Source organism: Pteronotus mesoamericanus, unplaced genomic scaffold (genome assembly GCF_021234165.1).
Source record: "Pteronotus mesoamericanus isolate MK-2021 breed Mesoamerican mustached bat unplaced genomic scaffold, CSHL_Meso_final contig_74, whole genome shotgun sequence".
Taxonomy (NCBI): domain Eukaryota; kingdom Metazoa; phylum Chordata; class Mammalia; order Chiroptera; family Mormoopidae; genus Pteronotus; species Pteronotus mesoamericanus.
This window is the reverse complement of record NW_026555247.1, coordinates 24,516,895-24,532,500: the sequence shown is the minus strand read 5'-3', so window position 1 is coordinate 24,532,500 and position 15,606 is coordinate 24,516,895. Positions and strand designations below refer to the sequence as shown.

Below are 15,606 nucleotides of genomic sequence, written 5' to 3'. Positions count from 1 at the left end.
TTGTAAAATGAATTTACTTTTGCTTGTGTACTGTTCTCTTTTCACATCTTAATTTTTTAAAAAGACTTAACTTATATTACCAGTCTTTGCTATTTAAAAAAGGCAAATAAGTAAATAAAAGAGCTGCTGTTAGGAGCCTTTAAAAAAGGTTTTTCCACCTTTTATATTTTGTTCTAAACAACAATTGTTCTGTGTAAGTCCCTCTGGAATCGACAGCTTTGGCAGTGGGGGTGGTGGAAGTACTGTTTCTAATTGGTTTATCAAATGACTGCTGAGATCTCTGTGTTTGGTTTTCCAAATGAGCTAAGTTTGGGAAATAATGACTAAATAAGCATGTTCTGATAAGTAAGATACTCTCACACCAGCTCATGTCTGTTTATTAAAAGTATTGCTTGGTCATGCTACTATACCCAAGGATCTTGCAGTAGTAGTTCCTGCTTTGCTCTTTTAAAGTACCTGTGTGCCACATCCCGTCCTTAAAGCTGAGCACCACCCAGAGTCTTCTCTCTGATCTCCGAGATCAGCCACAGAATTGTAAAATCTGCCTGAAGAGCCGCCGAGATTAAAGCACTGTTGTTCCCCTGAGCCCATGCATATCTCCTTCCAGCAGCCTTTCACGAGTGTGTGTCTGTGTTCTCCTTCAGACGTGGACGGCCAGACCCGCCACATGGCCCTCAGCAGCCTCTTCATAGAAGTCCTAATGATGATGAACAATGCAACTATTCCAACGGCAGAGTTCCTCCGGGGCAGTATCCGGACCTGGATTGAGCAGAATGTTCACGGGCTGGCGGTGCTGCCCCTTCTCACTGCAGCCTGCCAGAGCCTGGCTTCTGTCCGCCACATGGCTGAGACGACAGAGGCCTGCATCACCGCCTACTTCAAAGAAGGTAAGAGGACCGTCACCTCATGCTCTCTGTAAATGTCGATGTTTCTGAATATATTTTGTCTTTTTCATAAAGCTCTGCAGGTAGCATGAGAACCTATGACCCGTGTCTGTTGGCACAGTCACGTTTTGAACTTCTGTTCATTTTGTTGGTTTTAGAGTGTCAGATCAACACTGTCATAATAGACAAATCGTGTGTGACGCAAGCCCAGTCATAGTCCTCGGAGAAAATACTATAAACCACAATGTACCTAATAGTGACCCGCTATATTAATTTTTCTCTATTTTGTCACTTGTTAAAATGAGTTTTCATAGGACTCCTTTTATTATTTCTTGTCACATCTTTTAAACCATTATGAAAAGGCCATCCTCCCTCCTGCCATCCCCCACCCCAAACACCTTCCTCTTATCTTTCCTACTCTCTGTATCTAATCTCTCACATTCTGGAAACAGCCTGGTCTGGTTAAGAAGAATCGCTCAGAGGAGCACTTCTCAGCTCCTGGCACACGTCGTGGTGCGCACAGTAGGTGAGAAAGGGTATGGAGTGAGAATGCCAGGAAGCGCCTGTTTTCTGCCCTTTTCTTGACAACCCGTGAATCCCCATGGGAGGCGCTATGCATGTGACCCATGTCACCCCATGCTAAATCCCCCTGAAGAATTGAGAGCCATTACGATTAACACCCCTGGTCCAAAGTGTTTATATTACTGAAATCAAATTTTCAAGAATTTCTGTTAAGATAGGAGTCAAACTAAGCATGAATAAAAACAGACTAATGATTTCCCTTGGAAAAACCTTAGTATTCATACTACAAACGGTGTTAGGGTTAGCATTTTTAGATGACTGGGACAGGCAGTGTTCACGTGTCATTTTAATGAGCATACTGTTATGAGAATGGTGATTTATACAAATGCAACACTGAATTCTGATCTTAACGCTCTCTCGTGGCTAGCCAGGGCCCAGGCATTTGGCATGAAGGCCTTCCAGCTAAGCTGCAAGGCACGTTTCATTTTTGTGGCCTCTGGGACCACTGTGGGCAGTGTTTTCTTGATGTGAAGCTTAAAGTGAAGAGATTTATTACAGCACTTCCATAATCTGAATATGGCTTTTATCTTGCTGTCTCCTCTTGTTCTTTTCTTAGGCTCCAACAATCAGATTTTAGGATGGGGCCCCATTCTGGTGTCCCTTCAAGTTCCTGAGCTCACCATAGAAGAATTTCTGCAGGAATGCCTGTCCCTTGGCAGTTACTTGACTCTTTATGTCTACTTGCTGCAGTGTTTAAATAGCGAACAGACGCTGAGGAATGAGATGAAAGTGCTGCTCATCTTAAGCAAGTGGTTGGAACAGGTGTACCCGAGGTGGGTCAGCCCTCTGGCTGCTCTGTCAGGCTCACTGGGTTTGGATAACTTTGAATGTAGGGTTGAAGCAAGTGTTCATTTCAGTGCGCAGAGCCAAGTGAAGCAGAAGCAAAAGAGGCTGTGAGGTACAGGGCCACTTTTTAAGGACAGATTTTTACTTGCACGCCCTAATTTTCTAGGCACGTTTTTTATTTCCTAAAACAGGCATTTTGAAGCACTAGTCTTATCAGTTCAGTAATGATAGTTTACCTAATAGGGTTGTTAAGAGGGCTCATACACAGTGTCTCGCATGTCATAAATGTTCAATAAATGGTAGCTGTTATAGTCTCCTTACTTTATTAATATTGTTACCCATTAACCTAAGCTTTAAAACTACTAAATGCCCCGTACACTTAAAACTCAAATGTGAGTAGAGAAGATCCACTCCTAATTTTATTTTCCTCCTGGACCTCCCTCCAGGTCTGTGCAGGAAGAGGCGAAGCTGTTTTTGTGGTGGCACCAGGTCCTCCAGCTGTCGCTGATTCAGGCCGAGCAGAATGATTCGGTCTTGACAGAATCTATCATTCGAATTCTGCTCATGCTTCAGAGCAGGCAGAACCTGCTGGCTGAGGAGAGGCTCAGCTCTGGGATTCTGGGGGCAATTGGGTTTGGCCGAAAATCGCCCCTGTCTAACAGGTAAGGAAGCACCTGCTGCTACTCTTCTAAGTAGGCCTCAGCTCTACGCCTGCCTAAGGGTTGTGATACTTCAGTGGGCTTTTGACATAGGGACTAGGCTTTTCTCAAAGACTAAGGGGAAAAATGATCAAAGCCTTGATTACATCTTATTTTAAACATAATATTTATATTTTTCTCATTTTGAAACAATTTTGTTTTTATGTTCCGAGAATTTTTTTTTTAGTAGTATGTCTTGTTGTATTTTGACTTTGTAACCTGACTGCACTACTGGTTTCTTTTTGCCTTGGAGCCAGTGATGGTGTGTGGGATTAGGTTAAAACTCCCCTCCCTGTCAGCTGCCTCACTGCACGCATTTTATCAGAGCAATCCAGGCTCCAGGAGGAAAGAGGTCTACTAGAACTGTTCAGTCAAGATGAGTTAAAGTTAACTGATAAGAAGGGAAAGCAATGAGAAACAAATCTAGATTTTGTTGCTAAAAATGCCAAGGTATGAAAGAATTTGCCATTAATCACTCATTTTATCTCCTAATACTTATTTATTTGCATCCTGGTATCCTTTAAAGCCCTTATCAGCTATGGAAAGTGTTCTCATACCATTCTGATGTCAGCATTCTTGTGGAATAGTTTATCCTGTTGTTGCAACTTTGGGAACCAATTAATTCAAACTAGTTAACATGATGTTTCTTTATGATAGAATTTATCAGGACTGCAATTATGATTCACTTAAGTTCTGGTAAAATACATGTAACATAAAATTTATCATGGCAATCATTTTAAAACATACAATTAAATGGCACCTGGTATATTCACAATGTTGTCACATCCATCAGCACTAACCTAGTTCTGGAATGTTTTCATCATACCAAATGGAAGTCCTGTGCCCATTAGTCAGCCACTCCCTATTCCTTTCCCTCAGGTCTCTGGCAATCACTAATTGATTTTCTGACTATGTATATCTTGTTCTGAGCACCTCTTACAAATGGAATCATGTATAATAATACAGGGTGGGGCAAAAGTAGGTTTGTAGTTGTGAGTATGCAAAACACAGCTGATTTGGTTACTATTCATTAATTATTATACTATTTTTCAAATGAACAGTTGTAAACCTACTTTTGCTGTACCCTGTATGTGGCCTCTTGTGTCTGGCTTCTCTCACTTAGCATAAAATTTCAAAACTTGTCCATATTTTAGCATGTATCAATGCCTCATTCCTTTTTATGACTGAATAACATTCCATTGTATGGATATACCACATTTTGTTGATCCATTCATTAGTTGATAGGCTTGGGATTTTTCTCTTTTGGCTATCATGAATAGTGCTGTTATGAAATTTGTTTACGAGTTTTTGTTAGAACACTTGTTTTTAGTTCCTTTCAGTGTATATACCCAGGAATGATTGCTGGCATATCATTGCTCTATGTTTAACCTATTGAGGAACTGCCAGACTTTTCCACAGCACCTGCACCATTTTCTACATTCCCACCAGCAATGTCACAGAGTTCCAGTTATTCTACATCTTGCCAACACTTTCATTCATGGGTCGGAATTATGCTCACATTGTTTCGGTGATAATAATGGAAGGGAAGATTAAAGCTCCCTCTTGATCATATTTAAGAGTTTTCTGAAGGGGCTGAAAACAACAGTAGGTATGGAAATGTGTTAGTCTTGTTTTTTAATAGAAAATATGGTATTTGTTTTAAAATGCTTACTTTAATAGTCATTTACTTCTTCTTACCTCTCCCTAACACCCTAGGTTCCGAGTGGTTGCCCGAGGCATGGCCGCCTTCCTTGCAGTTCAGGTTCCTGCTGAGGATCAGATTCGTTTGAAGCCTAGCTCTGAATTATATCTCACCCCGAAAGCTCAGCAGGTCAGTAGAAACAGCTTTACAATGAAGGGGTAGATGCTTTCCCTCAGGCCTAGGAGGCGGGGAGGTGGCAGCTGGTAGCTGTAGTCTTCACACATAGTGCATGATCATGTGCAGGAAAATGGAGACCACGTGTGCCTGCTTCAGATTTTCAGCCACATTTTGTAAAGGGTCTTGCACTACTGCTACCATTGTGGAAGAAGCAAGGCCATAGGCAAACCAGTCTGGGATAGAATTTGGTGTGATGAATGTGACTGTGCTGACCTGCCACATGCAGCAGGCTGGGGGTGGGCACAGAGGAGGGGACCGCAGTTGAGAATGATGGAGGTTAGTTGAGCTTTTAATTGGAACCAAGGAAATGGCCCCTGTTTTGTGAATCTGGAGGTTGACGACTGTTGGCTGATGTTGGAATAACCTAACATGGACAGAATGGTACCTGTGAGAAATTACAGTTTGTTCTAAAAATGTGGAGGCCAAATGGCAGTGGTCCCATTCCTACAGCTATTGTCACCTGTCATCAGGCTGGCCAAGTACAAATGATGGCCACATTCTTGAATGCTTACTATGTGCCAGGCACCGTTGTAAGTTTTAGCTCACTTGATGCTGGTGAGTTAAAGTTTTAATTTATTTAATCCTCGTAACAGCGTTACAACATAGGAACTTTTATTATCCTCGTTTTGGGGGATGAGGAAATGGCGACAAGAAGAGGCTAATGAGTGTTGGAATTCATGCGGTCAGGCTGGCTCCATGCTCATACTCTTGCCCCTCTGCAGTAATGTCCATGGTAATGGTAGACACCTAGGCCCCTTAGCTCTTCTGCAGCTTTGTAATGTCTCGGGCAGCCGTGTTCAGGTGGTATTTTTGTTATTAAGAGCAAAGATCAAGCAGCACAACCTGCAGGTTCTTCGCCGCCATCTCGGTCTATACAATGCCCGAGACTCGTCATGAACCCACTAGACAACTGCTGTTTGAGCCCTGTGCCGTCTACAAGAGGGCAGATGGGTCTCCTCATTGTGAAGTCAGTGCGATGCATTACAGGGTGTATTTGAGAAGTCTTCTCTCCTGTGGCCACCAGTACCTGGAGCATGGCTTTTGCTTTAACTGTGGGCACCAGGTACCCCAGGTCTTGCCTTCCTGCCTGCATTCCTTTAGACTTAAAGTACCCATGCATACTTGTCATCAGGATTTTCAGACTTGAAAAGTCATTTTTTTATAAAATGATAACTCTTAGGAAAACTTTCACAGCAGACCACTTTGGGAACTAAACTTAAAAAGAGAAATGGGAGGGAGGGAGGGAGGGAGGCAGGGAGAGAGAGAGTGAGAGAGAGAGAGAAAGATGGACTATGGTTAGTGGGAGGTGTGCTTGTCCCCATTGATTCCTGTTCTTGGATTGACTGTTCATATAGCAGGTAGTCTGGTGCCAAAATTCCTTCAGTTGTTTATCTTCAACCCTATGATTCTGTCTTCAGCCCCCTGGTAATTTATTTCTAAGCTGCCAGTTCATTTACTGTCCTCAAGTATATCTCCTTTCTTGCCCTGACTGGTGTGGCACAGTTGGTTGGGTGTTGTTCTGTGAAGGGACGGGTCACCAGTTTGGTTCCCAGTTGGGGCACATGCCTGGGTTGTGGGTTCAGTCCCCTGTCGGGGCATGTGCAAAGGCAAGCGAGCCATGTTTCTGTTCCTCTCTTTCTCCCTCCCTTAACTTTCTAAAAATAAAGAAAATCTTAAAAAATTATCTCCCTGCTTGTTTACTGAGATAAGAAATTTCATCTTCTAATCTATATTCTTTAGTGCAGTGGTCTCCATAAATGCGGGGGACTTCATGGCTCACATTCAGAATCCTGGGGTTGGATGGGTTTGTATAGTTGGAAAATAAAATTCCTCATCCCCAAGAACCATAGTTCTGACTTTGTTTTCTTCAAATACAGTCTTCTTTCTCTTCTCCCTCTATGAAGGAAAGAAAAAAATAAAATTATGGAATTAAACATGTTTTGTTTATTCCTGAAGAGAGGCACAGGAACATTTTCATAGTTTCTCTAGGCAGAAGCTGGAGGAGTCTCTACTTTTACACTCATTGACTAACACAATGGCCTCTTTGCTTACTCTTGGCAGCACTTAGCCACTGGTTTCTTTTGAATTTCATTCAGTTAGACAGTTTAATAAGATGTTATTATGTAACCTAAGAACAAACCCAACAGCAAATTAAGTAGGCCCCACAGGCAGCTGGTGCCTGTGATTTTCATCCGGGGCCCCAGAGAGAGAGGCAGCCGAAGGGCTGGTGGGGAGGGCCCCGCAGCAGGCACTGGGGGAGGAAGTCAGGCAGTGTGACTGAAGCCATGGTTCTCTGTGGGGAAGGGCTGGGAGGCAGCGCAGGCCAGCAAGGGGGAAGGCTGTATGTAGATGACAGAAGCCCCAGAAGCCTGGGTTGCTGGCCGCCTTTTGCATGTGGTTAATCAGCGCTTACCTTTGGGACTTTGAATTTCAGTTCCATAGCTTCCCCAGAGGCTCACGGTTGTACCAGATGATAGCAGCAGGTGTGCCGCACCTGCTAGAATCCCGTTGCGTGGACCCAGGTGGTTAACCCGCTTTGTCTTCTGTGTCTTGTAGGCTCTGAGTGCACTTGAATCCTTGACATCAAGTAAGCAGTATGTTGAATACCAGGATCAGATATCGCAAGCTGCACAGTTTATAAAGCATCCTGGCCATTGCCTCCAAGATGGAAAAAGCTTCCTGGCTCTTCTTGTTAACCATCTCTACCCAGAAGTGCATTATTTGGACAATATACGATAGTAACACTGAGGATCTTGAAAAACCCATTGCTGTTTATGTTTACATTTAACTTTACTGTTGCACAAGTAACTGCTCAGTTTCACTGTGGAGCTCAGTGTGGCCCATGAGGTGGTTGACTGAGATGTAAGTCAGAGGCACTAGATCATTCTATTGTGCATGTGTACCTGTGAGTGTGTGTGTGTCTGTGTGTGTGTTCTTAGCTCTTAAAACCTTCCGTGGACTTTTCAGTTTTTATGTTCATTCAACAAGATAAAGTTACCAAGTTCCCCTTGGGGAAGAGCTACTCACAGTTGCCGAATATCCTAATCATCTCTTAAGACCCCAAGATAGGGTTCCTTGTAGGTTTCCACTTCTGTCTTCCCCTGTTCTCTTTCAATGTCGAGGGTCCTGTGCCAGATCTCACTACTTTGGGAATCATGTAGAACCCTCACTTTTGAACTCCATTTGTGTTTTTTCAAAAGTCAAATAAGCTTTGAAAAGTTCTGCATTTCTCAAATAGAAGGAAATATATCAGCTTAAAAGTATTGTGTATTTCTCTCAGATGGGAGATAAGAATGCTGAATTAGAGTTACTCCGTGTCTAAAATGTGACCACTTGATCCTGATTATAGTGGACAGCAGAGATGGCGACCAGTATATTTCCATCCAGCCATGTGTCCCTCATGGAGAGGCGCCGTCTGCGTAGGTCGGGGGCGGCTCGCTGGCAGCCTGGGGAGCCTCCTGGGCGCAGATGTGTTTTGTTTGGTCCACAGGGGTGGAGAATGTGAACAGGCTCGCTCTCTTCAGTTCAGTGTGGGCATGAACTCCCTTTCATTCCACCCCAGCCTGTTCCCCTCATTCATGTCACTTATAGACCCCTGTGGACATGTAAGTTTGCACCTCGCTATAGCCAGCAAGTTACATATCTGAAGGCCCTACTTGGGGGAGGTGGGTGGGGCAAGGGAGGGAGGGGGGGAGAGAGAGAGAGAGAAGGAGAAGGAGAAGACTTGGTTCTCTGTTCCCTGCTTGATCCTTCACTTCATTTGAAACTGAAATGAAGCTTACAAACCTGTTGAAACACTGGTCCTTGGAAGCCACATCAGGCCAGACTTGACTGAAAATTGGCTTTTTTTCAGTAGTCATGTGCCTTCTGTTGTTGTTAACTGCTCATTCATTACCAAAGTCTGTGTATAACATTGCCTTATTCTCTTGTCACCTTCTTGCTCTTGTCATTTCCCCCAGGAATTAGCAATTTGACTTCTGTCGGCATAGTGCTAATTCCGTTGGCTCAAAATCGATTTTGTCCACTTGCTAATGTGTCTTTTGTTTATGGGTTATCTATAGCCCAAGGATATTTGCCTGAAACTGTCTAAACAGTCACTGAGAGCTTTTAGCAGGAACTGGGGATATAGGTTAACAGATTTCTTTTCAGATATCCTCTTGGAATGCCTGACCAGACATGTGGAGTGTGTGGCTGGTCGCCATTTGGGACTCCTTTAGGTGGACACAGCAGTTCCGCTGCACAGATGTGGTCTGATAAAGATCATCCCTGTTCAGCCTCTGAGTCTTGTAGGCCACGCAGTGTCCCTCTCAGACAAGCACACCTCAGAGCTGTCCTTGTTTTTGCTGCTTCTCTCCATTTTCAAAATCAGTCATCTTCCTCGGGCTGTGTACAAGACAATTTTAGAAGCTATGAACAGTTTAGAGGCTGATTTGGCAACAAAGATTTTATGACAAAATATTTTGTGTGTTTTCTTTGAGGAGGATGTAATTATGGATATCCTAGAATGTGAAATTTTTGCGTGACAGTATGTACATTTTAAAGAAAATTATGATTAACCTGTTAATTTTTGAAGGTTTATGATATTTATAATGTACTTGGTCTCTAAAAATTATAAAAAATAAAATCATTCTTTGATTGTAGCTGGTAAGAATCCAATTTTTAGGGCTATCTCACTCTCCTGTAAAGCTTTTCAGTTGTTAAGGTTGATGCAGATCTTTATGCCCGATGTCATATAATTTACTTGACAGTGTAACTTGAATATCAGAGATGGCTGGTCAAAGTGCTGCTGCTTTAACTCCCTTGTGTGTAACAGGCGGTTTACTTACTGCATCGGGTCCTGAGACGCTCTGGGCTAAGAAAGTGCTTTATAGACACAAAGGTAGTTCAGAGGTGTCAGTGCCCCTGTAGCCCCTGAGACTAAGTAGGCCCAGCGTGGCCATTGGCTTTCAGGAGTAACCAGCCATTGCTGCCAAAAAACAGTCAGACTCCGGAGAGCGCGAGGCCAGCCTCTGAGGCAGTCACCGGTGCTGCCGGTGGAGACCTGGGTCAGGCAAGGCCAAGGCCGCCTCTGTGCCCAGCAGTGTGGAGGGTGAACCGGCACACGCGGCCATCAGTGGCACTGGGTACAGATCGGGGTGTCTGGCAGCTTTCTGGTCTTGTGGAAAGCATCTCTAATGCTTCTCCACTCGGGTCCCCGCTCCGCAGGCCACAGAGGCGGCGGGTCTGGGAGGCACGGAGTCTGAGGGAGGGAGGTCCTGCTGGCGTGTCTGCTCGGCCTGGCGGGGGCCAGGACTCCCCGCGCCCTACATGTCCACAAAGCTCCTGGGCGCACACGCCCTCAGCCCCAGCCACGTTTCTGGTATCATGTCTGCTTCCCCAGAGTTGTGCCTGAGTCTCTTCTCTGAGGTGGGGAGGCCTAGCCCACGCAATGAAATTCCCAGGGCAGCCCAACCTCACTTTAACCAAGTGCCAGCCCCATTTCTTCCAGTCAGTCAGTGGGTCTACTTTGTACAAGTTAGAGTGTTCTTGCCCTTTCTTCCTTTCTGATGAAGGTGATGTACAGTTTTCCACTGGATTTTTAAGCTTAAAATTAATGATTTCTTCTGGAGCAGGAAGCAGATGTCATGGGATCACAAGTCAGTGGGGGCGTTAAAGCTCATCTAGCCCCACTTTCACTCGGCAGGGTCCCCAGCCCCAACCCTCCAGCCTCTCTTTCACCCGCTCCTGTGACTGGTTGTCCCGCCCCTGGTGGGCAGCCGCGGAGGCTGTTGGCGGACCCTTATTCCTAGGGCTGCTTTATATTAAGCTGAAACCAGCCCCCTGGAGACACTGGTTCCGGTTCTGCTGGAGTGGGCTAGGCTGGGGCTGCTCTTACCTCTCCCAACAGACCTCCAGACACTGTCAGACCTTATCACACCCCTGACCGCCCACCTGCCTGGCCTCTGTCCTCTTCAAGCTAAATGCTCAGTGCCTTTCGTTGTCCTGGTCCGGCACAGTGTCTAATAGGGCTGCACTTGGTCAGGTGTCCAAAGTAGCCCATGTTATTCTAAAAAGGCTGCACCTGGGATTAGCAGGGCAAGGACTCAGGCGAGACAGACAAGGCACCCAGGGCACAAATTTAAGTTGTCACTCACCTGCAGATGCTAAGAGCATCCCTTCTATATTTCGTGTCCTAGCCTAGCTCCTGCCTTTGGGGCTGGTCATGTTAGTGTGGGCCAAGCAGCGGGTTCACCTTCCTGGACTCTGGCGGTACCAGCTCCCGGCCGCAGGGCCCTAGGGTGGTACATTCCATTAGTGGAGAGCGCAAACTCCAGGCCTCGGGTTGACATCTGTTGCTACCAAATACTGGTCTCCATGGCCGTCTGCGTGATGGGTCTAACAGCAAGGTGCTTTGTGCTTCCCCTTTAAAACTGCCTGCTCTTCATTTTGGACCAACATTACAGCTTATTTTGAGGTAGTAGCTGATTTTTTTTTTCCTGCTCAGTTAAATTAGTGTTATTAAGCAAAATGTTGGAAATAAATGGTTTGCTAAAAAAAAAAAAATACCCTCTGCCGTGATCTTCCATTTGCATCTCGGTCACACTGGGTGAAGCTCTGGGCCTACAACCAGGCCCTGACCTTGTTCTGGTTCATGATGATCGTGCGGCCTATAGCAACTATAGTCGAAGTTGCCTTCAGTCTGACTAGGTTCCTAGTTTCTGATGACAATAGCTTGAAAAAAGTGAACTACTGACCCTATTTAGGAATAATAAAACCACTAAGGAATGCCAGTTATTATAACTTTTATTTTTTTTAGTGTACAGATGTAATATCTTGCATTGAACACTGAGGGTTGGAACTTATTTTTCTTCCCATGGCTTAAAATCCTCTGTGTGGCAACAAATACTTCTTAAGTATGTTCAACCCTTTTTTTCCTTCCCACATGTCTGGTGTAGCCTTTAAAAACCATGACTTAATTTGGTCATTAAATGTGCAATATTCACTCCTTCACTGTTCAGCATTTAACACACTTGTACAAAGGACAAATTTTTTATATAATGATAAATAGGAAGAAATGAAAATTGGTCAAATAAACTAGATTCAAATTTAATTTACATGTGGTGGATTTGTCTCATTTTTGGGGCAAGCTTGTTGGCAGGCCTTTCCATCCAGAAACTACACTAAGACAAAATGGGAAATGAGAAAGCTTGTAATGGGTTCGCAACAAAGGGCAAGGCCTCTAAAGAGAATTGAAACCTTGGGGGTTTAAGGATTGGCATAGACAGGAAGCCAGCTGGTGATTCCAGGGAGCTCAGGAGAACCTGAGGGTCCATCACATGGTTGCGATGTTGGTAGGAGGGGCATAAAGCTGCAGAAAGGCTCCCACCACATGAGTTCCTGGGTGGGGGTAGGGGTGGGGGTGGGGACACCTCTGGGAGGGCAGAGCTGCCAGGGGGAGGCAGTAGAACTCATCTTGGTTATCTTTTGTTCTGGAAATCACTTCAGCATTGGAATACCTTAGTGTTCACTTTTTATTAGCATTTGTAAGACACATCTGGAATGGGCCAGGTATGGTGGGAGTGCAAAACGTGTGTGATGCTGGCCAGATCTCTTTTCTCCCTGAGACTTTTCCCTCACTCTAAAGTGAGGATCATTGAAGCCTTACCTGTCTCCTGGGTTTTTAGTGCGAACTACTTGGGATCATAGGGGCCCCAGGAATGTGGAGGGGGTGAGGCTGAATCTAAGTGGCCAGGGATGGAGGTGGGTCAAGTCCAGGACCCCTAACTCTTGGTTTCTAAGGTCCCCCTGGCCTGAAAGTAGACACCTTGTCTCTCATCCAGCCTGGAAGGGGGCCATGTGGGAAAACCCAGCCCCACCGAGAGTCATTTCTATCCCAAGGCAGGGAGCTAACTACCTTCTGTGTAGACTGTCTTTGGACCATGTCTTCTTGTGTAGCTACGTCTCGGTTTAAAATTTAGGTTACTAGCCAGCTCTCGGAGGGCAGGGCGATTGGGGTCACGGTCCCAGAGCACCAGGCCTCCTGGGCCACTTCTCTCCAGGACCCAGGGGCCCCAGGGCACTGTGCTGAGGGAGCCTGTTGCCGGGGGCTCTGATCCTTGTGTGCCACCTATAGAGCCTGAGCACTCCGAAGGGGTCGGGTTAGGGAGGCAGGAAGCTCTGCTCCACCCAGACCTCTCAGGTCTGGTCAGAGGGTCAAGAGCAGTCCCCTCCCCTCCTGCCCTTAGAACAGCTGCTTCATCTGGAGACCAAGCAGGAGGCTGCCTGTGCATCGTGAGCAAGCTGTCAGAGGCAGTGCGGGAGGGACCCTTGCCGTCCCTCCTCCCCTGTGCCCCAGGGCCCTTCACTGCGTCTGGAACCACTCCGACAGAGGCGCGCTCTCTTGAGGGATGCAGCTGCTTCCGTTTCCAGGAAGCCCTACTTCCAAGAATTGCAAATATGCACTCAAGAAGGACCACCCTTGGGGAATATGGATGTGGATGGTAAAACCATATTATTGAATTACTAATTTTCTCAAATGTGATAATAGCATTGATGTTATAGGGGAGAGTGCCTTGTTCTCCGAAGACACAAGTATTTAGGGGCGAAGTACTGTGATGTCTGCAGCTTACTGCCAATAGTCCAGCCAAATGCGTACACATGTGCACGCATGTGCGTGTGCATCAGCAAATGTTGCAAAACGTTGGTAACTGCTGAATGTAGGTGGTGGGTACCTGGGTGACCATCTCACTTTTTCAGCTTTGTGTGTGTATTTGAGAAATGACCGTAAAACAAAGTTAGGGGAAATTCACCTGGAGGATTTGCTTAAATTTCGAGCCCTGCCCTAAGAGCCCACGATTCTGGAAGCCCAGGTGGTGCTGAGACTGTGCAGCTGAGCAAGCTCCTCAGGTGTTCCTGGTTCAGGCTCCCTGGAACCCGCTGTGGAAACTGCGGAGTGCCCAGTGTTCCGAGGTGGAATCCCAGCCCCAGAGCATCATGGGGCTGGAGCAGGCGCAGGGGTCAGACAGGTGAGAGTAGCCTTGCGAGAGTAGAGCAGGAAGCCAGCCCCAGCTCAGCCCCTCGAATGACCTGACTCCCTTCTGCTACTATCGCTGCTGTGGGGCCGGGAGGCTCCTGCTGCAGCTTCAGCCCCGCCATGCCCTGCCCCTACCACCATGCTCTGGGACTTTCAGTTGCTCAAACATTCTGCAGTGTGTGACCTGGCCTTTGCTCAGACTGTCCCTTCTGCTTCTGATGTCCGTCTTTTCAATCTCCCAACCTCCATTCTCCCCTTTTGCATAGTTAACATGTACCCTTTCCATGTCTCCTCCTCTAGGAAGCCTTCCCAAGATTGGGCCGGTCACCTCTTTTTTTATTGGGCCGGTCACTCCCTTAGCCCCCCCCCCCCCCAGCGTACTGTCGCCCTTTTGTGACTTTGCACGACTGTGGAGTCCTCAGGGCTGTCTTCAGGTCTTCTGGCTTTTCTTCTTCCAGGTACAACGCAGGGTGGCACTGCACAGCCCCTTGAGGGTGAGTGGACTATTTCTGGCCAATAGACGATGACAAATGGGAGACCCTCTCTAGAGCTTTCTTTTAATCTCCGACCCAGCCATCCACACCATGAGAAATGGTGGGTCCCTAAGGAAGTACAGCGAGCAAGGCTCCCCTGCCACTCTGTGACAGCTTTGGCGAGAATAAACCCTGATTGTTTTCAGCTGTTTGTTACCGCAGCCTGAATGAGTTACATGCCTTATCCATTTTTGTATCCCCCAAGCCTTTGGCCCAACTTCTAGCACAAAACAGATACATGAGAAATAATTTGTATCACTATTATTTTTAGCTGTGAAACTGGCCTCAAAGACCAGACAGTGATTCCAAGACATGTGATCCTGTGTCCTTCACTTCTCTGGTGATACAGGACTCTCCCTTGAGGTGCCCCAAAGTATCCATTGTAAGGAGGTACAAACGCCAACTCCTCTGACTGCCTAACAGCTCAGATACCATGAGTCGCCATCACTGGCTTGCCCGAGTGCAGGCTCTGGCGAGGAGGCGACCTCGTAACCCACCGCCCTGCGTATTAACTCGCAGGCCGTCTTCCACCTGCAGGCCATCTTTGAGGAAAACATCAGAGAGCGTGCTCACTCTAGGTTACCATTCCAGTTTTTGGAGAAGTTCTTATGGGAAGAGAGTTTGCCCCCATTGCCTCTGCAGTCCCCTGCGGGGTAAGCTCTGTGGCCCTTTCCTCCTGCCAGCTCCCCCGGGGCCCCACGCACGCTCCCTGCCTCTGGCTGACCCCTAGGACTGCAGGAGCAGAAGCGATCAAGTTCACAACGAAGTGTGAACATGGATGGTTCAGCCTGGCAGGACTCAGCAAACAGGGATAAAACTGCTGGTGCTTTTGGATTGTACATCCTGGAAGGATGCAGGTCCTAGTGAGAGGTCAGAGCTGCAGCTGCTTCATCCACAGGGATCCTGCAGCCCAGACATCCCCCGAGGTTTCCTGGCCTTGAGGACAGTGGATTCCCGATGCTTTGAGGCGATGGGTGTTTGGTTTCCTTTTCCCAGGAGTCTCAGCTCTGGGCAGTGCAGAGCTGCTGATGGGAGGAGAGGCGGGTGATGAGGGTAGGAACGCCAGGAGGCAGAGGAACCAGGCTCCTCCTCAGCGCTGATTTGCTCTTCCCGGGACCACAGGTTCGCAAAGCCCCAGCCCCAGAGCCCCAGCCTCAGGCTTGCTCTCTGGGACGCTCATTGTCAGCGTGGCCAGCGTGGGTTCCACACTTGGCTGAGACCTCTCTGCATT

The 15,606-nt window shown here is 46.7% G+C and overlaps 1 protein-coding gene across 2 annotated transcripts in view; it reads left to right on the top strand.

Annotated features, from left to right (window-relative positions):
• Positions 1 to 8,481, top strand: part of EPG5 (ectopic P-granules 5 autophagy tethering factor) — an 85,607-nt gene extending 77,126 nt beyond the window's left edge. For both annotated transcript variants that reach the window (XM_054583586.1, XM_054583585.1), the window contains exons 40-44: positions 645 to 887; positions 2,023 to 2,239; positions 2,699 to 2,914; positions 4,667 to 4,781; positions 7,386 to 8,481. In XM_054583586.1, coding sequence (XP_054439561.1) covers positions 645 to 887; positions 2,023 to 2,239; positions 2,699 to 2,914; positions 4,667 to 4,781; positions 7,386 to 7,568 — 974 coding nt within the window. In that variant the 3' untranslated portion in view covers positions 7,569 to 8,481. The remainder of the gene's footprint in view (positions 1 to 644; positions 888 to 2,022; positions 2,240 to 2,698; positions 2,915 to 4,666; positions 4,782 to 7,385) is intronic.
• The last annotated feature ends 7,125 nt before the right edge of the window (positions 8,482 to 15,606 follow it).